Here is a 23,255-nt window from a genome sequence, read left to right as displayed (position 1 = left end):
GAGTTGTTATTGTGTATTATAAGCTTTCATTTAATTATTTTTAATTAAATTCATTTAAAGGCCTTGGATTTAGAGGGAAATAGTATTTGTACATACTGCGTGAAGGAGTTAAAACACAGCGCGTCCCCATTTTTTTGACAGGAGTCGTGAACCGGAAGTAAACGTTTATTTACTTGCACCCGCTGCGGTACAGGCAGAATGCGCTTGGAGGCGATACAGCTTTCAGCGATACCGTGAATAACGGACAGTCCGTTCTACCCCTCCGTCCAAGGACAAGGATATTTTGATCACACGGCGAAGATCTGATGGTGTGTCGGAGCCACAAACAGAGGGAGGCGACAGAATACCGTTTAACGGCGCCGATGGAATTTATCGTGGTTACTAATCTAGCGCAGATAACTGGACAGAATGCGCGTGTGTGATGCGGCCGAGCGCGCGCGCTGCAGTATCCGCGCCGAGGCGCGTGAGCCCCCGGCTGCAGGTCGACCGTCGATCCAGTGTGTTGTTTTGGTGAATGTGTGTCGAATTGAAATGAAAATGGTGCTGTAAAGAAACAAAGAGGGCGTTTATACGTAGTTGTGATAAAGCATATCTGTTCAGAGGTTTGGTTTTGTTGAAATAAGCCAGCGCAGAATGCCTGCGTCTCGACAGCGCTTGTAACGTTAAACGGGTCGCATAGCCGGTGTGGACCGTTAGCTGTCGTCGATGATAAGCCGCGGCCGGTTTATCTGAGAGTCTGTTATGCTCGTGTGTCAGTGTGCGTCTGTGTGCTAGACGCGCCGAGGATGGCATCCGGTGCCGGTGGAGAGACGGGGGGAGGGGGCCTCGTACCCGTGAAACCGTTTCCGTACTTGTGCGAGGAGTCCACTCAGGGTTTGAAATCCAAGAGCCTCCCCGCGCTCAGCGGCAGTCAGGCTCCGGAGCAGGACGCGGATCAGACTCTGCTCTCTGCCCCGCACTGCTCCCCCGCCAGGACAGAGCGTCGTGAGCCGGAGGGACGCGGCGTCGCTGCGCTCTTGACGCTCCGCCTGCCGCGGCTGCCGGTGAGGCGATATGTGGACGGGATCCTGTCGGACTCGCGCTGCTTTCTGTTCTGCATGTGTTACCTCACCTTCATCCAGTCTCTGATGGTGTCCGGCTATCTCAGCAGTGTCATCACCACCATAGGTAATATACTTGACTCTGACACTTCTTTTACTGAGGTTTAAATTAAATTAGTTACATTTTAATGTCACATCTTGTCGTATCTCGCACCATTCAACATCATTCCATCTGAGTTTCTTTAATTTTGCCATGTCGTTTTTTGAAAATTTCTCTTTGCTTAAAAAAATCAATGTGCGACACATTTAGATTGCACAAGGTTTGTAACGCAAAAGTTCCTCTAGAGAAAATCACCCATCATACAGCACTTGGTTTTCTTCTGCATACTAAAGAAATGCAGATATCTTCAGAATAAACAAATAAGTTCTTAAAAAAAATTTAAATATTAAAGAAAGATAGAATGTATTACTGCTCAAGAAGAAAACACAATGCCAGGGTGTGTAGACTTTTTTTTATTTTTAATCGGGTGAAGTCCTTTAGGACACAGAAGTATTAGTTTCTGAAGGGCAGAAAAAAATATCATTTAAGAAATAATAAAATTTAAACCGAATCGTTTTGTTTAAATTATAATTGGCATATTCTGCATGGAGTATAAAACTAATGAGCAGAGCTGTAGTTTAGAAAAATCAATGGCTGTTGATACTAATTGCCTTCTACGGTTCACTTTATCTCTTAAACAAATTACATTACATTTAATATTTAAGGTTATCAGTTTGGTAATCTAAAGTACTTTTCAGATGTAACTGTAATTTGATTACCACCCATTTAAAATGAAATACAGTTACTCATATTTTGTATTTTAAATGCAGAAGTAGATTACATGTACATCTCTTAAATTCTTGTCATGTTTTTCACTATCATCTTACATGCACCACAAGCTCCAATTTTTTAATGTCATCTCAGTCCCGTGTCCTCTTAAAAATATTTGTATCATCTCTTTATTTCTCATGTTTCATCTGAATGTTAATAACCTTTCAGTCTTGCCTTATTTTGTCTCTTTTCATCTCACCCCAGTCATTTTTGGAATTTTAATCTCCTCTTCTCAACAAATCTCTGCTCAGTCGTCGTCTCATTTTCTTTAATCACATTCAAATATATAATTTCTTAATCTCATCCCCTGCTCTATATATAACAACTTAAATCACTATAACACAATGTTTCTCAACCTTTTTTCTGCCAACCTTTTTATATGTAAAAAAAAAATCCCATGACCCACCAACTATTAAGAAAAAGCGGTGGATAGATAGACAGAAAGGGGAAACATATTTGCAGAAACAGGAACAATAAAATTACAAACGAAATGTAATAAATAAAAAGGCAAAGCTCACACTTAATTTGAACAAATAAGGATATAAGTACCGGGTGGATTAAAGAGTGCTTCATAGTAGTGTTAATATTTCCAATAATTAAACCTTGCATCATCAGAGTTGGTATTTTGGCTTTATATATGATCACAAACTTGCACTTAATTTCTGAAATAGAGTTAATGAGTTTTTTGATGAGCGAGAGATCTGTAAATTAATTAGTAAATTAATAACTAGTGCTGTCGATCGATTAAAAAAACCCTGAATTAATCAAATTTTTCTGAAATTAATCGCGATTAATCCCAGCTAACAGTAACATTTTTTATTTACTTTTATATTGCTGTAATTTCATGTTCAATCTTTAAAAACAAATAACATAAAGATAGTATTTTTTATTAATTTGTATAACTGCATTTTTTTTGTGACCAGTGTATTTAATCATTGATTATATAGCTATTCAACATTACAGTATAACTGAGAGCTATCGTTTTTAACATTTAGACTTAGAATAAAAAACAATCTTCACATAAATCCATTATAATAAATGTCATATTTACTTGTGCACGAAATATACAGAAATTAAAATGTAAGTTTTCAGATACGTTCTAAATTTGATATATATGAAATATATATGAGTTCAAATATATATATATATATATATATATATATACATATACATATATATATACATATATATATATATATATATATATATATATATATATATATATATATATATATATATATATATATATATATATATATACATATATATATATACATATATATATACATATATATATACATATATATATATACATATATATATATATATATATATATATATATATATATATATATATATATATATATATATATATATATATATATATATATATATATATATATATATATATATATATATATATATATATATATATATATATATATATATATATATATATATATATATATATATATATATATATATATATATATATATATATATATATATATATATATATATATATATATATATATATATATATATATATATATATATATATATATATATATATATATATATATATATATATATATATATATATATATATATATATATATATATATATATATATATATATATATATATATATATATATATATATATCCTAGTTATTTACTTTAAATATGTTTAATGTATTAATTTGAAAAAATAAAGCATCCAATGGTGTTAAGACGTTTAGTCACAAGCTCTTTTGAATGCTTTTCATTGGTTGAAAATTTGTAAAACCCACAAACTGACGTAACCAATTAAAAAAAATATAAAAATATAATAGAGATAAGGAAGTTAGTTTTTTTTAGTTTTTCTCCCCATCACAGTGGTTGGGAAAAACTGACTTAAGCCATATTCTGTTTCAACATTGGTGTATATTTATGAATTATACAAAATGTATCGTTTGTTTTCCAGAAAAGCGGTACAGTCTGCGGAGCTCAGAGTCGGGTCTTCTGGTCAGCTGTTTTGACATTGGTAGTCTCCTCGTTGTGGTCTTCATCAGCTACTTCGGTGGGCGGGGTCAGAGGCCGCGCTGGTTGGCTGTAGGGGGCGTGTTCATTACGGTGGGCGCCGCCCTCTTCTCCCTACCTCACTTCATCTCACCGCCATATCAGCTGGAGGAGCTGAACAGCACAGTAGGAGGAGAGGGGCTCTGTGCCGGCGGGAATGGCAGCGGGCAGGAGAGGCCAGCACTGTCTAGGTGCCAACGGGACCGAGAGGAGAGTGAGCATGCCCTGTACGTGGCGCTGTTCATCTGTGCTCAGATTCTCGTGGGAATGGGATCGACTCCCATATATACCCTTGGACCAACTTACCTGGATGACAATGTGAAGAAGGAGAACGCGTCCCTGTACCTGGGTGAGTCGAAGTGAGGCTTGGTCTGTGTGCTGTTGAATGGCTGGGTCAGTCAATCAGATAAAGTGTGTCGCTTGAGGCCATGATTTTTCTTACGTAAGATCTACGTGGCCGTTATGTTGTCTCTACAAAATGTTCATATATAGATCAAGTGCATTTACAGGGTCATTTTCTGAAGAGACTTACTTGCGAATAGATTTAATTTAGGCTTTGCATTGCGAGCACGTGTTATTTGCCCCTTTACGATGAATCGCTTGTGTTATTCCTCATTTGTTGTGCCGATTTAACGATTCACTCAACTCACCATTCGATTCATGATTTTGATTTCTCACAATTTTTTTTACAAACTGAGATTGAAGACATTATACAGTAAGTGAGAAGGTAGGTGTCCTTTTATTAGGCTATTGTTGCACGCTTTTTGTTAAATTGAAATATAATAAAACTAAATATAAATTTTAAGACAAACCCCAAATCAAATAAACAAGTTAACAACTCAAATAAAAGGATATTCTTTTCATTTAAAATTAGAGGCAACCACTTCATTTTAATCATGAACCAAACAAAGATGCAGCATAAGCAGTTTTTCTAAATTAGAGACAAATTTTGGATATTTTTGGTGTGGGCTGATTTATTTTTCGTGAGCTGCCCTTACGAACTCTACTTTAATTTTAATCAATCAGAGGCAAGATGAAAAGAGGATACCATGTACACCTTTCTAAGGTCTGAACTTCTAATCAGTTCTCCTGAGAGATACATTCATATGAACTCCTACTTAATTCAAATTGAAGATGCCAATCAAATCATGATACAATTGTCAGACATTTTAATTGATTTCACCCGGCTCGTGGTTAAGCGTTACATATGTATTTGACCTTTTAGATAAAGCATCTCTAAAATGACTACATGTAAATTCTAATGCTGTCAAAAGATTAATCGCATCCAAGATAAAAGTTTTAGTTTGTGTGTTCTATGTATATTTATTATGTGTATAGATAAATACACACGCACATACAGTATTTTTTGTAAATATTTAAATGTGTGTTAAATTAAAATCTCAATTATATCTCAATTAAAAACTGTTTTTCCTTAAATGTATACATGCATGTGTGTGGATTTATATGATAAATATATTATGTAAACAAAAACCTTTATTTTGGATGTGAGTAATCACAGTTAATCAAGACTAATAAATTCCTAATCAGCCTTTTTCCAGGTGACAAAGTATTTTTTATAATTTTAGTTTTATGTTAACAATAACAAAACTAAGATAGAAATTGTGCAGTAACAACACTAGCTAATCAGATTTAATTTAATGTGGACCGATGTGTTTATCTTCGGGTTTCATACCCAGAACATACAAACATGTAACATTTTTTAAACGGAACATCGACTTTTGGAACTGGCATTCTATTAATTACCTAAGTAGGCATGGTAACGGTCCGTGCTGATAATCTCAAAATTGCAAATATTAGCTGTTTGTACCAGTCAATAATAAGCTATGTGCGTGCCTGAGTATGCCATGAATGTGTTTGACAGGAAGTCACAACTGAGAATAGGTTTCAACCACAACAGTGCCTTTTAGCCTTTTTTTTTTTTTTTTTCCCTACTTTCTGAAAAAAATTCTGTGACCTAAATTCTGCATGCAAAATCTGTAACCACCTACAGTAGCACATGGACACTGAAGAAATTCTATTGTTCTTGTTTTGTGCGTGTTCAGCTATCATGTATGTAATGGGAGCACTTGGACCAGCCGCTGGGTATCTGTTGGGTGGGATTCTGATCGGATTCTATGTCGACCCCGGAACCATTGTCAATATTGACCAGAGCGACCCACGGTTTGTAGGAAACTGGTGAGGGAAATCTTGTCTCGTTTGCTGTTTATTAATTAACAGTAATTAATTAACAGTAAACCTAACAGCACTCTCTCTGTGTCTTTCTCAGGTGGAGTGGGTTTCTTCTCTGCGCTGTGGCAATGTTGTTGGTGATCTTCCCCATGTTTTCCTTCCCTAAAAAACTTCCTCCACGGCACAAGAAAAGTAAAAGACGTGTAAAAAAGGGCGCAGGTGATGTCTCCAGCGATGACGAAATGATGAAAGAGAAGAGCCAAGCTGTCTCGTCCTCCATGGGTTTTGGCAAAAATATCAAAGGTGAAATCTAAAGTCTAAAATCTGATTATAAGTTGTTAAGTGATAAGTTGGTATTTTTATTTTATTTATTCCCCTGATTTCATATCATTAATGACTTAGATAATAGCAGTGGCATTATTATTTTATATATATATATATATATATATATATATATATATATATATATATATATATATATATATATATAAATATATATATATATATATATATATATATATATATATATATATATATATATATATATATATATATATATATATATATATATATATATATATATATAGCTTTATGAATTTTTTTTTGTTGTTGTTTAAGTATACATGTTTTTTTCTGCCCCCATTAAAAAAATACTTATTTTGTGTGCAATTAATCGTGTGTGTGTGATATGAACACATTTTGGATGACGCATTTGAAATGAAATGATAAATTTGTCTTGTCTTTTTCTGTGTCTCTCCAGATTTGCCAAAAGCAGCAGTGCGTATATTGAGTAACGTGACGTTTTTATTTGTGAGTTTGTCGTATACAGCGGAATGTGCCATCGTCACAGCCTTTATCACTTTCATTCCCAAATTTATTGAATCTCAATTTGGTGTTCCAGCATCTAATGCCAGTATATACACAGGTACAACATTCGCACCGAGACAAACATGTTTCGATCTGATGAGAGTGCTCAGTGTGGGTGTTCGTTAATTGTGATTTTGTGCATGCAGGTCTGATCATCGTACCCAGTGCAGGTGTGGGTATAGTTTTAGGTGGGTACATTATTAAGAAACTGAAGCTAGGTGCAAGAGAAGCAGCAAAACTGGCCATGATCTGCAGCGGCGTGTCTTTGCTCTGCTTTTCCACTCTCTTTATTGTCGGCTGTGAGAGCATCAACCTCGGTGGAATCAATATCCCTTACACCACCGGGTAACTAAGTAAAACCCTGTATACCCATATATAAATATCACCTGGAAACATGAGCTGCACTGAATGATGTTTTGTTTTTTGTTTTTTTGGCAGGCCGACGCTGACTCTGTCTCACCGTAACTTGACGGGAAGCTGTAACGTCAACTGTGGCTGCAGGATTCATGAGTATGCGCCTGTCTGTGGCTCTGATGGTATCACCTACTTTAACCCATGTCTGGCTGGCTGCAGCAACATCGCCAACCAAACCTCAGGAGTGAGACATTTTTAATCAAAGAGTTTTTAAAACGAAGCCTGTGGTCAGATGACATGTAGATCAATAGTGAATCCGGGGCATGACAAAACCATGTTAAGGTTTACTTGCCGTAAAGACCAACTGATTGCATGCTCTTTTATTTTAAAGTACCCCTATTATGGTTTATAAAAAGGTTTATATTTATATTTATATTTTTATATTTTATATTTTGACATTTACACTTGACAACACTTACACTGACAACACTTATAATATGTATTTATTTTTAACTTATTCCCAAATGATTTCCTCAACGATTAATTTTTCTGAACCCCTCCGTTGATTGGTTGATTTGTGTTTGTGAGCGTTTAACACCTAGTGGCAAAGAATGAATTTGCAGTTTCATTCAGACCAACATGAATGTAAAAATGTAACGGCTTGGAACTCATTTCAAAAGCGATTCGTTTCAATGATTCAGAGTCGACTCTTTCTTTTGAGAAACAACAACTTTATTGACAGTGCACTTTTAGATTGAAAACTTTGCAGGATGTTATCATTCTCTTAGAGCAGTTTTACACACTGCATGAAAGGTCATTTTCAAAAATCCATAATAGGGGCACTTTTAAATAAAAGCTGTTTACAGTGATTAAGCATATGTTTGCTATTTGTTTTCATTTCTCTGGACTGTTTTAATGGTTAAATTAAACTGTAGTAATCAGAAAGAAAAAGTCTTATTGATATCATACAACTTATAGAATTTAGCAACAATTAGTTTGTTTTAGCAACAAGTTTAATTTTATTTTATCACGATTTTATTATTCATAATGTTGTTATTATTATTAAACATTTTTAGAGCCATTTTTAGTGTTTTCCATTTCAATTTTTCTAGGTTCAATAAAGGTTTATTTATTTTTTAGAAATCAAATGTCTAATCAATTGAATTCATACAACTATTAACTTTTTATGTATTTCACCCTTTTTTTTTGTTCGCTATATTCTTATGGTCCTAAAGTAATTTCTGGACCCCCTCAATTTTAGAGCCACTGGCTTTAGATACCAATATTTTTCAGGGTAGCCTAAAAATGTAACAACCAGAAAAAAAAATTGTTGATATTTTTCTTGTGTATCATAACACGTGTTTTCTCCCTCTCAGATCAGAAACTATTCGGACTGCGCATGCGTTCAGAGCAGACAGGTGATCACGCCGTCGGGAGGAAACCATGACCTGCAGGTGGTGATTGTGAAGACGTACCTAAACGAGAATGGTTACGCACTGGCAGGAAAGTGTGAGCGCACATGTGGAACGCTCATCACCTTCCTCATCTTTCTCTTCATCGTCACTCTGATAACCGCCTGCGCTCAGCCGTCCGTCATCATCGTTACGCTCAGGTCTGCCTCTCTTTCCGCTGTCTTCTCTCCGTATGTCTTTGTATTACTTATTAGTCTTTTATTTCCTGAGCAGGTCAGTGGAGGAGGAGGACAGGCCGTTTGCTCTGGGAATGCAGTTTGTTCTTCTCAGGACTCTTGGTAGGATGGAATTTTACTGGATTCATAGGGGTTTTTTGAATGTACAATAAAGCTCAGGATTGTTTTGCTGGCAAAATACCTTTTTTCCTTTTTTTATTTGGCCGTTACATTTTTTCTTTTCTGTCTCTCTAGCCTACATCCCCACTCCTATCTATTTTGGAGCTGTGATTGACACCACCTGTATGCTGTGGCAGCAGGATTGTGGTTTCCACGGGTCCTGCTGGGAGTACGATGTCACTTCCCTCCGCTTTGTTTACTTTGGGCTGGCGGCAAGCTTGAAGTTCCTGGGCTTCCTGTTCATCTTTCTCACCTGGTATTCACTGAAGAGGCTCGAGGAGCAGACGCACACACACACGCACGCACACACACTCTCCCCTCTGGACACGGTGAGCCACCTCATCTGTCACGCAGGAGGCCACAAAGGCCACGCCCGCACGCGCTCCTGTCCTGTCTTCCTGCCACGCCCGCCAGAACACACCCACGCTGCAATGCCAACTGGACACGCCCTTAGCCGTGGTAACAGCTGCCCTGGCAATGGCCTGAAAGCAATAACTCCGCCTATACGGTCACTGGAAAAAGTGGCAGTGTGAGGACTGGAGCCATGCACACACACACACATACTCACTCAAACACATGCATGCAAACATCATACCATTATGAGGGCCGATTATGTAAATGGAAACATACACACCGCTTATAGCCATTGCTGGTGCCTTCTTTTAAACACACACACACACACACACACACACAAACACACTTCAAAGACACATTATCACAGGATTTTTGTGAAGCACTGATTAGTAATAAAATGTTTTTGATAATACCTCAGCAGGACGAATACCTCTGTTCATCATCACGTACAAATACAAACATACTCAAACACATATAGTCATCTCATCTAGTTACCTATAGTGTTAGTTGTGCACATACTCTTTTGCTTCTCCTGTACAGCAGACAGATACATGTACTTGTTTACCTCATTTATTCATTCGTTTTTGAACAGTGAAGGGAAAGAGACTGCAAAGTTACTATGCAAACTCCTCCCATCACACTGGCTCCTCAATCACATTAGCCAATCCCCTAAAAAAATATATACAGCCCAACCATTTTTTTACACCTAGACTGTAAACTCCTCCCACAGTACTGACTTTAGATGTGTTTGAAAGAGAGATCAGCGTATGCAATCAAAGTACCACAAGAGGTATTGAGAACAGGTACTTTGATGTCCTTCACTAATTGGTCTGCGCAGCAACGCTTTGACATAAAACACAGCTTCTTCACTTTGGCTCCTCCTAAATTTAAACCCCTCCTTTAAACAACCACCCTTTCAACTCTTTTGGCCACACCCAGAATGTAAACCCCACCCCATGAAGTCGAACAAGCCTAACCTCTCTATACCAGCTATACTGACCACTCCCAGAGTTTGGACTCCTCCCACAATATTGACTCATACAAGTTGTGGCCCCTCCCAAACTTCAAACTCCTCCCCCCAAATATCTTCCCTGCCAATTATTTTAGTTTACCATGCCCAGACTGTGAACACCTCCCACAGTGTTAACTCCACACATCAGTGGCCCCTCCCACACCCAAACCCCACCCACAATTTATTTTTTCAGCTGTTTTATCTTGTGTGCTGTATTAAATGTTTTGCTTGTTAGTCCTACAATGACAGTGTTTTTGCAACAGTTGGTGCAGTGCACGCATCTGTTAGGTTTTCTGTGTCTTTTTCCATGACTTCTGACTTTTGTGCATCATATCAGTATTGCAAAATGTTTCCTTCAGTTGGTCTTGACGGTGAGCAGACATCTTAGTAAATAACATGCGCACAAATACAGCACATATATAGGAGACACGTCATCTCATGTTCACACACATCATGTATACTCCTGAAGACATGCTCTCACGTCACTGTAGATGGTGGTCTGTTTGCGCTGAAATTGAGCCAGTATTAGTGGGGTTGATGGTAACGCAGCTCTGTGCAGAAATCAGCTTCATTCCTGATCTCTGCAGGACTTCAATAGAAACAGAGCAGAATACACACAAGAGTACTGAACTACTGCTGAGGAAACAGTGTTTCATTTGCCTCTCCCTCTTTTTTCCCGACCCTTCTGACGTTACTGTGCTCTGTTTGCGAGCAGAAGACACGTTGATACAATTATTTATTTGAAGTTACTTGAAGGTTTGGCTAATCAGAGGCAAACCTTGTGAAATTCTTTATTAACTGTTTTGGTTGACTTGTACAAATAAAGGATTTGTGTCAATAAAATGTCTAAATGATTTTCAATGTTGTTTCAATGGGTTTATACTAAATATTGAAATATTTTTTATTATATATATATATATATAATAGTAGTTCAGTTCAAACATTACGCTAAAATAAATATAAGCCTTATCGTTTAATTTCTAACGTGCGTTTTGTATTTGTGTTAAATGTTTGCTTGAAAACTGCGCTTACAGTAATTTTTAGGATTTGGCGCTGCAGTTTCAGAGTGGCTCCTCCCACCGCTAGGTGGCGCTGTGAGCTCGTCAGCGCTGCATCACGTGTGTTGCTCTTCGTGGCACGCGTCCGCTGCGTGTGTCGGCCCTTCCGCGTGCTCTGTAGAGAGTCGCGTGTGCTGCGATCATGGCTCTGTACAACTTTAAAAAGATTATGGTGGTTCCCACCGCTAAGGTAGGAAAATAACGGCCTGTTTTAAACGACGTACTCACATATTCACGGGCAGTTGTTGTAAATGTTATGTTTGTTGGCGTTAATAACGGACATTGACAGTATGTTGCTCGTACACACGTGTGCGCGGCGTTGAGCCATTTAACTATCCATATATTGTGTTTTTATTTACTGGCAACGTTCAACGTGATTTTTTACTGGCCTCATATGTTAAAAGTAATAAAATAATAAGTGGTAATGGGGTTTAAACATCAGTAGAGGGATGAAATGTATTAATTTGGTTAATATATTTGGTAAAATTCTCATGAACATGTAAAACCTTAAACTTATATAGCATTTTATATTTATATAAAATTTATATTTTTATTTATATAGCACTTTTCTGGAAAATACACATATAAGGAAAGTGCCAGAAATTATTATTTGTTTTTTCTACTTTATTAAAGATTGCTATGTAAGTGCAGCCTTTATAAATCAAAATAATAATAATGTTGTTATATAATTATTAATATATATATATATATATATATATATATATATATATATATATATATATATATAAATTACTGTTGGTGAAATCAGAAAAGTCATGGGATGTCATTTGTCAATACATGGAAACCCATGTGTCTCAGTATGGGAACTTTTTATCATTAAAAATATAATAAAATTAAAAATATCATTATAATAATGCAAGAGTAACTAGCATAATTACTTATTTGTTTGATTTTCTCCATGTAGGATTTCATCGATCTGACTTTATCCAAAACCCAGCGGAAAACTCCCACTGTAATACACAAACACTATCAGATCCACCGAATTAGACATTTCTATATGCGCAAAGTCAAATTCACCCAGCAGAACTACCATGATCGACTGTCACAGATCCTCACCGACTTTCCCAAACTGGACGTAAGTGTCACACAAATTATATGCATGGGATAAAGGTCATATATGATAAATCTTCCTAGTCATCCATCGTGTAGCAGATAAAGGACTAACTTTGTGTTTGTTTCAGGATATTCACCCTTTCTATGCTGATCTGATGAATGTGCTGTATGATAAAGATCATTATAAACTGGCTTTGGGTCAGATCAACATCGCCAAGAACCTCATTGACAAGTGAGTCTGTTGAATTTTTCTTTCATGCACATTATTTTTTTGTCTCATCTGTGGGTATTTGCAGTTTTTTAATTGAGTGATACTTTGTGTCTGTGCATTTATAGTGTTGCAAAAGATTATGTGCGACTGATGAAATATGGAGACTCGCTGTATCGCTGCAAGCAGCTCAAACGGGCCGCACTGGGGCGCATGTGCACCATTTTAAAGCGACAGAAACAGAGTCTGGAGTATTTAGAACAAGGTACCAACACTTACACACATCTACAGATACTTTTCAAAATAACAGCTGGTTTTCTGAAATTTTATGAAGATAGATGTATTGAAAAATCTGTGAGAAACACTGCATTTTCTAACATTTGGGGACTGTAAGAATTTTAAAATATTTTTGAAAGGTGTCTGTGTTGACACAGAGTGCATTCATTTTGAGTTTATTTTGGGGGGAAAACCATAATATGGTAAAATATTAAGTTGAAGGTGCTGTATGTAGGATTTTGATAAAGCATAAAAATATGTTTGCAGATATTTACCCAATCGTGTTTCTGAACCCTGGGTTGCCAGTTAATTTCAGTCATGAAAGCTGGCAAACAAAAGGGCGGATCTGAGCGGATCATGTCTTAGTAGGAAGGGCCGGGTGAAAATATTTAAAATTTGGACTGCAATACCTAGTTCAATCACTCGTTCAATGACACCTTTTAAGATAATTTTATTTAATTTAAAATCTAACTTATTCTTGTAATGGAAAAATTGTAGTTCAGCAGTCACTGGTCTTCAGTGCCACATGATCCTTCAAAGATAATTGTAATAGGCTTTTTTGCAGCTTAAGAAACGATATTCATCAGTATTAATGTTGAGAAACATTTAATAAATATATATTTATACTTATATTTTTTACTGGTACTTTTGGAGGACTATTGGGCGGCCAAACTATTTATTTTTATTTCTGATAAATGTCAGTAAATGCCTATTTATTTTATCGCAGTGCGGCAGCATCTGTCCCGTTTACCCACCATTGACCCAAACACCAGAACCCTCCTGCTGTGTGGTTACCCCAACGTTGGCAAGTCCAGCTTTATCAACAAGGTTTGTTTGTGCATGTAAATGTAGGTTAAATGTCAAGTGTGTTTGGGGGTTTTTTTTAATGGAGTGTGTGTGTACAGGTGACCCGTGCTGACGTTGAAGTCCAGCCATACGCCTTCACTACCAAGTCTTTGTTCGTGGGTCACATGGATTACAAATACCTGCGCTGGCAGGTGAGTGTCAAAAAATGCAATGTTTTCATGCAGTGTTTAGCTGCACTGATTTAATATAATATTAAAAACAAAAATGTTCCTGAAAATTACACTGTGTTTGTAGGTGGTTGATACCCCTGGTATTTTGGATCATCCTCTTGAAGAAAGGAATACCATAGAAATGCAGGCCATCACGGCTCTGGCTCACCTGCGAGCTGCTGTTCTGTATGTCATGGACGTGTCTGAGCAGTGCGGACACACACTCTCACAACAGCTGGAGCTCTTCAACAATATTCGGCCCCTGTTTGCCAACAAGGTGCGCACACATATGATGATGTACACTTAAATGCAGTTGAACCACATGTAGTTGCGTTTTGCTGGATGACGGCAGTGATGATTATTTGTGTGATGCAGCCGTTGATCGTGATGGCCAATAAGTGTGACGTGAGGAAGATCAGTGAACTCTCGGAGGAGAATCAGGTAACTGAGATTCTAAATCATTCACAAATGTTGAAAAAGCTTCCTTAAAAAAAGGTCAGAGTGATTTTAAATTATATTCAGAGGTGTCTAAAGCATTTTAAAATGCTGTCAGATGAATTCAAGCACTTCAGACTAGTTCCAAAGAACTGGGGAAGTGAAGTATTTAGACATGAATACTTTTATTTGTAGGCATGTGTTAAATAGATCAAAAGTGACATACTGCAAAAAGATCTATTATTTAGATTTATATTATCCCGAGAAAAAAACGTGTTAAAAAAACACATTGATTAATGGTGTCAAACATCCAAAATAAGCTTTTATTTACATAATGTACTATATATTTATGATATATGTATATATCAATAAGCTTACATGCATGTATATATTTAAGATGTTACGTTTGTTAGTGCTGTCAAACTATTTATCACATCTAAAATAAGTTTCTTTAAATTGTATGCTGTGTATGAATATGTATATGTAAATACACACAGCATATTTGAGAAAAAAATATATTAAATATTATAATATAAATTATATGAATATAAACAAGTAAATACAAATTCAAAAGATATGCTGTGTGTGTGTATGTATGCATAATAAATATACAGATTGCACACACATTTTGTAAAACCGAAAACTTATTTTGGATGAAGTTTAATTGCTTGACAGCACTAGAGGAAATTATTCTTAAGCAGCAAATCAGCATATTAAATTCATTTCTAAAGGATAGTGTGACTTTGAACTCTAAACTTATTTTTAAATATATTTCAGTATATATTCAGTTGTAGAGTGACCAGTTTAGTTTCTAGCTTCCTAATGTTACAGTTTCAGCAGTTGACTAAGATATGTTAGATTTAATTTAAAATTCAATTCAATTCAAGTTTATTTGTATAGTGCTTTTTACAATGGCTATTGTTCCAAAGCAGCTTCCCAAAAACAAATTATTACATAACAAAAGCAAATCATTCCACAGACAAAAGCAAATCCCTACACAGCAGGATGCATAACAATACAGCAGGATGAATTACAATGCAGAAAGTTCAAGATAGAATTAGTCCAGACGGAAGGTTAGGTTTTCCTCAACGTCATCGCAGGAAGGTCATCTCCTAAACTGAGAGAGTGTGTCTGATCCCCGAACATTTGCAGGAAGGTTATTCCAGAGTTTGGGTGCCAAATGTGAAAACGCTCGACCACCTTTAGTAGACTTTGCTATACGAGGAACTACCAGGAGCCCTGAGTTTTGAGATCTTAAAGAGCGTGACGGGTTGAAGCGAGACAGAAGGCTGGTCAGATAAATGGGGGCTAAACCATTTAGAGCCTTGTAGGTCAGTAACAGTACTTTATAATCAATCCGGAAATTAACAGGCAGCCAGTGCAGGGAGGATAAAACTGGGGTTATATGATCATATTTTCTTGTCCTGGTAAGAACTCGAGCAGCTGCGTTCTGCACTAACTGAAGCTTGTTTATTGAAGATGCTGGACAACCAGCGAGCAGCCCATTACAGTAATCCAGTCTAGATGTCATGAACGCATGAACTAGCTTTTCTGCATCTGAGAGAGAGAGCATGCGTCTGAGTTTAGCAATGCTTTCTAATAATGTTCCCCAGGGGCAGCATGTATATAGAGAACAGCAAGGGGCCTAAAACTGATCCTTGAGGCACACCACACTTTACAGGCGTTATACTAGTTTAAAAAACAGTTTAGAGGATGAGAAACTAGTTGAGACTTTCTGCAGTAACACTGAAACTGAGCTCTTTGTTCCTAGAAAATCTTTGCAGATCTCACTGCAGACGGCGTCACAGTGATTGAGACCAGCTCTCTGACGGAAGAGGGAGTGATGCAGGTGAAGGCCGAGGTAAGATCACAGAAGCTGAAGTCAGCCTCTTCGTTTTATATACCAGTGTACAGAGTAAGAGTGCATTGAAGGCTGGTGTAAATTGATGGTTTAAAGGATTTATGATTAATTGTTTACAGGCATGTGATCGGCTGTTGACTCACCGTGTAGACACGAAGATGAAAACCAAAAAGGTCCATGATGTTTTGAACAGACTTCATCTGGCAGTGCCTACCAAGAGAGATCAAAAGGTACATGCTCTCTTCACGTTTTAGACCAGTTTTGGTATTGCCATATTCTTTGGTAATGCTTCATTAAAAACATAATGGTTTACAAACACACTTTTTTTTGGTTTGTGCAGGAAAGACCTCCGTTTATTCCTGAGGGGGCTCTGCTCCGTAGAAAGGTGATGGAGACGGATGCTCCCAAACGCAAGCTGGAGAGAGACCTGGAGGTCGAGCTGGGAGATGATTACATACTGGATCTACAGAGTAAGATATAAACACACACACACACATGTACACACATATACACTCCACGCTTGTCTAAAAATGCTGTCCTGTGTGTTCAGAATACTGGGATTTGATGAATCCAGAAGAAAAGCAGGATAAGATTCCTGAGGTTTGGGAGGGTCACAATATTGCTGACTACATTGACCCAGAGATCATGAAGGTATCACAAGGATTTTTTATGACAAAATTGACATGTAGTGGTCTTAATATTCGGATACACCCTTGTTTAAGACGACGTGATTTGAGTTTCTGTGCTTTTTCTCATTCTCAGAGACTGGAGGATTTGGAGCGGGAAGAGGAACTGCGTGAGAAGGCAGGAGAGTACGACTCTGAGGTGGAGAGTGAGGATGAAGAGATGCAGGAGATCCGGCAGCTCGCCAGTCAGATTCGTGAGAAACGGAAGTTAAAGATACTGGCGTCCAAAGAGAAAGACATACAGGGACCCAGAATGCCCCGCACGGCCAAGAAGGTTTGTCTTTTCGGCATTATTTTTAAATAATAGGAAGTAGTTTTATATCATAAAAAAAAATTTTTTATTAACATTTGGTAGCACTTTTTTTTTTTTTTTTTTTTTTTGTACAGTGTTCTTGTTATACTATAGTTAATACACTAAATGGTGCATAATTATGCAAAACTAACTTGGCCAAATAAGCTAAATACTATTACTAACCATATAGTAAGAACATGTATTTAATTGATGTTACTCACTAATTAAATGTATAATTACTCTGTAACAAGGATACTTTAAAATAAAGCAACCAAGAGTTTCTGATATGCAATATTTGTTCTACATCTTAATATATCCCATTTTATCTTAGTTATCCGGTTAAAGATGGATTGTTTTGATTGATATGTATGGGTGCAGGTGGAAAAAGCAACTCTGGAGAAGGAGATGGCTGATCTGGGTTTGGACATGACGGATAAAGATGATGTAAGAATGTGTACACTTGAAGTTTCCTTTAGTCATAACCCTATTGGTAACACGCTTGATTTTGTGTGCCGTGTGGTCGTAACGATCAACATACCTGAGCATGCTTGTGTTCACCTTTTGTCCCTCTAGAGCCACTATGCCCGAAGATCTCGCTCTCTGGTTCGAAAGAGGAAGAGGGAGGTCTCTGCGCCGCCAACGTCACGCACTCGCAGTCAGAGCGCCTCAAGACCACCAAGGGACCAATCAGGAGTCAGAGATGCCAAGGTAGCGCCTACCTTCTGCGTAAACCTAACAAATCAAATTCTGAAATCAATTTTAAAGATGGTATTATACTCTAATGGATATTAATATTAATTTTCTTGGGAAATGTCAAATGGTGATTTTGGTAACACTTGACATTGAGAATGTTGCTATTCAATTAACTATTTTAAAGAAATATTAATTTTACATATTCAGTTTCAAAATATATACTGTGTGTATTCATATATACATAATTATTGTACAGTATGCACATTATGTAAACAAAAACGATCAATCACCATTAATCATTTGACATGGATTGATGTTTTATTCAAATGTATTTCACTTAAAACCAAATGGACTGTATACTAAGGGATTTGTATTTGTAGTTTTCTCAAGTATTTATAACAAAATACAATTTTCTTCGATATGTTCAATGAACTCTTGTCTTGTTTCTCCCAGATGTTGAAGAAGGTAAAGACCATGATGAAGAGTTCACAGAAGGAGATGAACAGGCAGGGAAGGAAGGGTGAATCTGATCGACACGTGTTTGATCTCAAACCTAAACATCTCCTCTCCGGGAAGAGGAAATCTGGTAGCACCAGCCGCAGATAAATGCAAACTTATTCACATATGTCTGTCTTATGAACTCATACCTGTCCTTATTCCATAATAAGTATTTGTTATATTCTGTACTTTTAATAGTTCTTTCTGATACAGATAATACACCTGTAAACACGAAAGAGTTAGTTATTGAAATGTTAATCACATCATTCAAAATGTCTGATATGCAGAGTAACGAAATGTACAGGATCATGATTTTTGAACTCATCACTTTAGAAAGCAAATAATATTAAGCTGTTGTCTGCAGTGGGGGTCAAATAAACCACGTATTGAACCTGAAACTCACTTGTGAAATTCTTTACTTTGAGTCACATTAGTATATTAAAAACTGCTGTAATTGTCCATATCTTGTATTAGTTACCTGTGAATAACATTTTCAGGCGGTTCATTGCTAATAATTATATTGACGTTTTATGATTTAAAGTTTTAACATTACAAAAATAGTCCACGGTGACTTTTATTTTGACAACACATCTGAGCGAAGCCCTCCGGAAACGACATCAGCCTGCACTAGCAACAGTGTCAAAACGCTCACACCGATTCAGACAGAAAATCAAAACAACGCTGGACAGTCTTTTCCCACGGACGACGAACGCAGTAATCGCCGCACTCTAAACTTATTCGGCATCGTTTACGGTTTTCAACGGGTCCCTCAGACGGCCCAAACGCAGAGGAGCGCGAAGGATGGCGAATTACCGGGCGTTTCACACCCAGCTCGCGACCATCATGGAGACGCTGACTCGCGCGGCGGTGGCAGAGATCTGCGAGCTCGTTGACGACGGCTACGCAGTTTTACACATCGAGATCTCGCGCCACCAGAAGGAGAACGAGGAGCTCCGACGGAAACTGCAGCTCATAGAGTCCATCGTCGCTGCGCGGGGGTACAGCGACGAGAAAACCGTGGCGCGAGATGGTCGGTGTGATGGTAACGTTAGTGCTCGCGAGTCGCTAGTGGGCAGAAAAACGCCCGGAGGCGGAGAGTCCACCAGCCGGGGTACAATGGCAGAGGTTAGAGGACCAGATGTGTTAAAATGTTTTATAGTGGAAATAAAAATACATGCGAAAAAGCAGTTACTATGTGTTGTTCGGATTCCAGGTGCGCGAGTTTCGTGAAGAGGGAGAGTTGATCCAAATGCAGATCAAAGAGGAGGGTCTCGAGCAGCCTCCGCTGGGAGGTGAGGAGCCTCGGGTCATTCCTGTTATGCAATACCACCCAGACACATTTGATAAAAAAATAATTTGCTTGTGTTTATTATATATATATATATATATATATATATATATATATATATATATATATATATATATACACACTATTTTATTTTTAATGCTTTATCAGACTTTATGGCAAACTTAAAATGTAAACAAATGGCACATGCAATGGATTATAAAACAATTCTTTATACTTAATCGTACTTATTTTTTTCATTAAGTATGAAACCTCAAGTTCAGAAGTTCAAGTTCTCTTCTCAGAAGACAATGGCGCCGTTATTCAGGTCAATGTTGATTAAATGTAGTTCAATAAGAGTCAGTGTTTCAGTTCATGAATTATGAAACAACGCATCTGGGCAGAAGACAACAGTGTCATTATTCAGCTTGAGTCAGTTGAGTGTTAATTCAATTCAGTTCAGTTTGGTAAAAGTGTGGATACTGCAGGCTTCATCAATTATGAAACACCACTCAGTTTTCGTTTAAAGCAGCTCTGCCTAAGACAGTAGTGTTATTGTTCAGCTCAGGTCAGTTTTTTTATGTTTTCATCTGATAGTGTAAGTACAGTTAGATCAGTAATATTTTAAATAATTTATCTTATATATTTTTTTCAAAAATGTAAATAAAATTTAAATACACACTGAATTATTTATATAGCTCTTTGTGTAACGGATTGTTTAAAAACAGCTCCACAACAATAAACATAACTTCATAACTTCTATGTTTAGTTACAAAACGTCTTCGGTTCAGCTCTACGGAAGACAATATTCTCATTATTCTTCTCAATTTAGTTTAATGTTGATTCAGTTCAGTTCAGTAATAGTGTTACCGATGCAGTTCATTAGTTCAGCTCTGCAGTAAAACAATAGTGTCTTTATTCAGTTCGGTTCAACAACAGTGTCAGTGTTGCAAATTTCATATATTATGAAACGACTTTGATTTCTGTTTAGCAGCTCTACAGAAGACAATAGTGTACTGCACATATGCTTATTGCCCTTTAAAAATATTTACGCCTACGTTTAGTACACACTTATGTTCGAATGAGGACAGTAGAAGCGATAAAAACCAACAAAAATACTATAATATGTAAAATACTGTGACAAGCCTATAACATAATAAATGAAAAGTCAAATAGAAAAAGAATAAAGCATGCTAGTGTTAGTCTAAAGTAGTGAATTTAGCTATAGGGATGAAGATCTAATTTTGTAAACCAAACAACAACACCTTGAGTTTTATGCAAGCAGCTTTTGAAGAGAGTTGTGAAAGACTAATCTTGCAGGAGCAAATATATTTTCCATACAACTTATATCTATAAAATGTTTGTTTTTCAGTCCTGTTCCTCGCATTTTTACAAATCTGACGATAAAATGAATCATTGTTCGTACTTTTTGTGTTTCTCAACAGACGATGACGACGACGAGGACGAAGGTGAAAGCGTTTCTGCCGTAACTCACGACTCCCCGAAACCAGATATCGCCGAACTCTCCGGTCAGGAATCTCACACGCTCTCGCACTCCCCTGACCATGACGCGCACTCTCACACGCTCACGTTTGCAGACACGCACTCCGGCGCCGACGAGTCCCAGCACTCCAGCGTCGACTTGACCATTTCCGATAACGCTTCCTTCTCCCTCGCGCAGACCTCATCGGACACCCGCGCTTCCCAAGTCCCTCGAGCGTTTCAGGAAGACTTGTGCATGAAGGCCGATATGGATCCGGTATCCGACTGGGCCGCGCACTCTGTCCGTAACACGCTCACACACTTGCAGGGCTCTCCGCAGAGGGTCGGCGGGTCCGACTCTCTCGTATCCCATAACTCTCCCTTGTTTGCGGCGCAGCGGCTCGTTGCTCTGGGTAACGTCTCGGGGCTGGGTCTTTACGGACGGTTGGGGGCTTTGCGGACGGGCGGAGCCGGCAAGCGACACTTCATCTGCTCGATCTGCGGGAAGAGTTTTACCACCTCGCAGAGTTTGGACACGCACATGCGCATTCACACCGGGGAACGGCCGTACCGCTGCGAGCAGTGCGGGAAGCGCTTCACGCAGTCCGGACACCTCACGGCTCACCAGACCGTCCACACCGGAGAAAGGCCGTACGAATGCACCCGCTGTGGGAAACGGTTCGAGGGGAAACAGTACCTCCGCATACACACCAAGAAACACCACCCTGACTTGCATGCACTTTCTCATATACAGAGTCACACACAGCAGGACACACTACCATGAAACCTACGCAGGGTCACAGAGAATGCGGGACACCATTTTCGATGCTTGTTTACTGGTTTTAATATATTTTGTATATTCTATTGTTGTTTGCAAGTGTTCTGCGATCACTAAGAATTTCGAAGACGTTCAGTCAGTTCCAAGTGTATTTTTGCAGTGTTCAGGCACTTATTTCAACAGGTTATTTTGCAAAAACTAAAGCAGTGAAATGCTTTATGCGTTGTGCGTACGTACTACAGGGAGACCGTATGAAAGCATTAGAAAGCTGGTGCGAGCACATTCAGACTCTGAAATACTCAGTTTCACCTGAACAGCAAATGTACATAAAATGTACAGGATAATGTGTTGTTTGAAGAGTTTGTTATGATCTAAATTAGATATAATTATAGATTATACATTTATATTTGCAGCTAGTCGCAGCAGAAACACTAACTGGATTTGTCTGTATTGTATTTAATAGAAATAAACAGTTAATTGATGAATTTGTCTTCAGGTGTTTTATTTGGGACTTTTAGAAACAGATTATTCTGTGTAATATGATACTGATGCTACGGTGAAGCTACCACAGGAGAGAATCCTAGTTCAATAAAGAACAGAATTAAAGGAGAAAAATGTCACTCAGTGCATATTCAAAACAAAATGTATACACTCAGAGCCGCTTTTCTGACTCGAATCTTCATCACGTTAGTGTAGAGCAGGGATCTAAAAATCCCACATACACGGTAGTCCACGGTCACACGAGCAACATTTTTTGAGTCATCACTGAATCATCAAAGCGGCTGAACATGATTATTGTAAGGCACTTACTAAACAGCAAACTATTACTTTCACTTAACCGAACCAAGGTTAGTACCTTTGTAGTTTTTAAATCAACATGTAACTTTTGATGAGTGCAATCGGAGTTTGAAAGTCCTGGTTGAATATACATACGTTTATAAATGTACTTTTATATGTAAAACAATTATTTTCTTAATAAACACTGAAAACACCTAGAACAACAAATATTTACCAAAAAAATGTAAAACATATTATTTGCTCAGGAGATTGTTACTCTG

At 37.5% G+C, this 23,255-nt stretch overlaps 3 protein-coding genes across 3 annotated transcripts; all 3 read left to right on the top strand.

Annotated features, from left to right (window-relative positions):
* Nucleotides 1–183: 183 nt before the first annotated feature.
* On the top strand, nucleotides 184–11,416 carry slco5a1a (solute carrier organic anion transporter family member 5A1a). Its single transcript, XM_043216697.1, has 10 exons — nucleotides 184–1,167; nucleotides 3,877–4,320; nucleotides 6,035–6,167; nucleotides 6,259–6,464; nucleotides 6,922–7,086; nucleotides 7,175–7,373; nucleotides 7,467–7,626; nucleotides 8,759–8,994; nucleotides 9,068–9,132; nucleotides 9,265–11,416. Exons 1-10 carry the CDS (start codon nucleotides 786–788, stop codon nucleotides 9,720–9,722), a joined length of 2,448 nt encoding a protein of 815 aa, XP_043072632.1. The 5' UTR covers nucleotides 184–785; the 3' UTR covers nucleotides 9,723–11,416.
* Nucleotides 11,417–11,663: 247 nt separating this feature from the next.
* On the top strand, nucleotides 11,664–19,050 carry gtpbp4 (GTP binding protein 4). The gene is made up of 16 exons (XM_043260685.1): nucleotides 11,664–11,803; nucleotides 12,539–12,709; nucleotides 12,816–12,919; nucleotides 13,024–13,160; nucleotides 13,899–13,999; nucleotides 14,077–14,169; nucleotides 14,273–14,464; nucleotides 14,563–14,628; nucleotides 16,394–16,483; nucleotides 16,603–16,713; nucleotides 16,824–16,953; nucleotides 17,034–17,134; nucleotides 17,246–17,443; nucleotides 17,840–17,905; nucleotides 18,035–18,169; nucleotides 18,608–19,050. The coding sequence occupies exons 1-16, from the start codon at nucleotides 11,756–11,758 to the stop codon at nucleotides 18,758–18,760; spliced, it is 1,896 nt and encodes a 631-aa protein (XP_043116620.1). The 5' UTR covers nucleotides 11,664–11,755; the 3' UTR covers nucleotides 18,761–19,050.
* A 136-nt stretch (nucleotides 19,051–19,186) lies between these two features.
* Nucleotides 19,187–22,682, top strand: si:dkey-7l6.3 (zinc finger protein 180). Its single transcript, XM_043260717.1, has 3 exons — nucleotides 19,187–19,777; nucleotides 19,866–19,944; nucleotides 21,383–22,682. The coding sequence occupies exons 1-3, from the start codon at nucleotides 19,454–19,456 to the stop codon at nucleotides 22,201–22,203; spliced, it is 1,224 nt and encodes a 407-aa protein (XP_043116652.1). The 5' UTR covers nucleotides 19,187–19,453; the 3' UTR covers nucleotides 22,204–22,682.
* Nucleotides 22,683–23,255: the final 573 nt, after the last annotated feature.

This window comes from Puntigrus tetrazona, chromosome 2 (assembly GCF_018831695.1).
Source record: "Puntigrus tetrazona isolate hp1 chromosome 2, ASM1883169v1, whole genome shotgun sequence".
In the NCBI taxonomy this organism is placed as follows: domain Eukaryota; kingdom Metazoa; phylum Chordata; class Actinopteri; order Cypriniformes; family Cyprinidae; genus Puntigrus; species Puntigrus tetrazona.
Note: the sequence above shows the minus strand (reverse complement) of the source record. Positions and strands in the feature narration are given on the sequence as shown.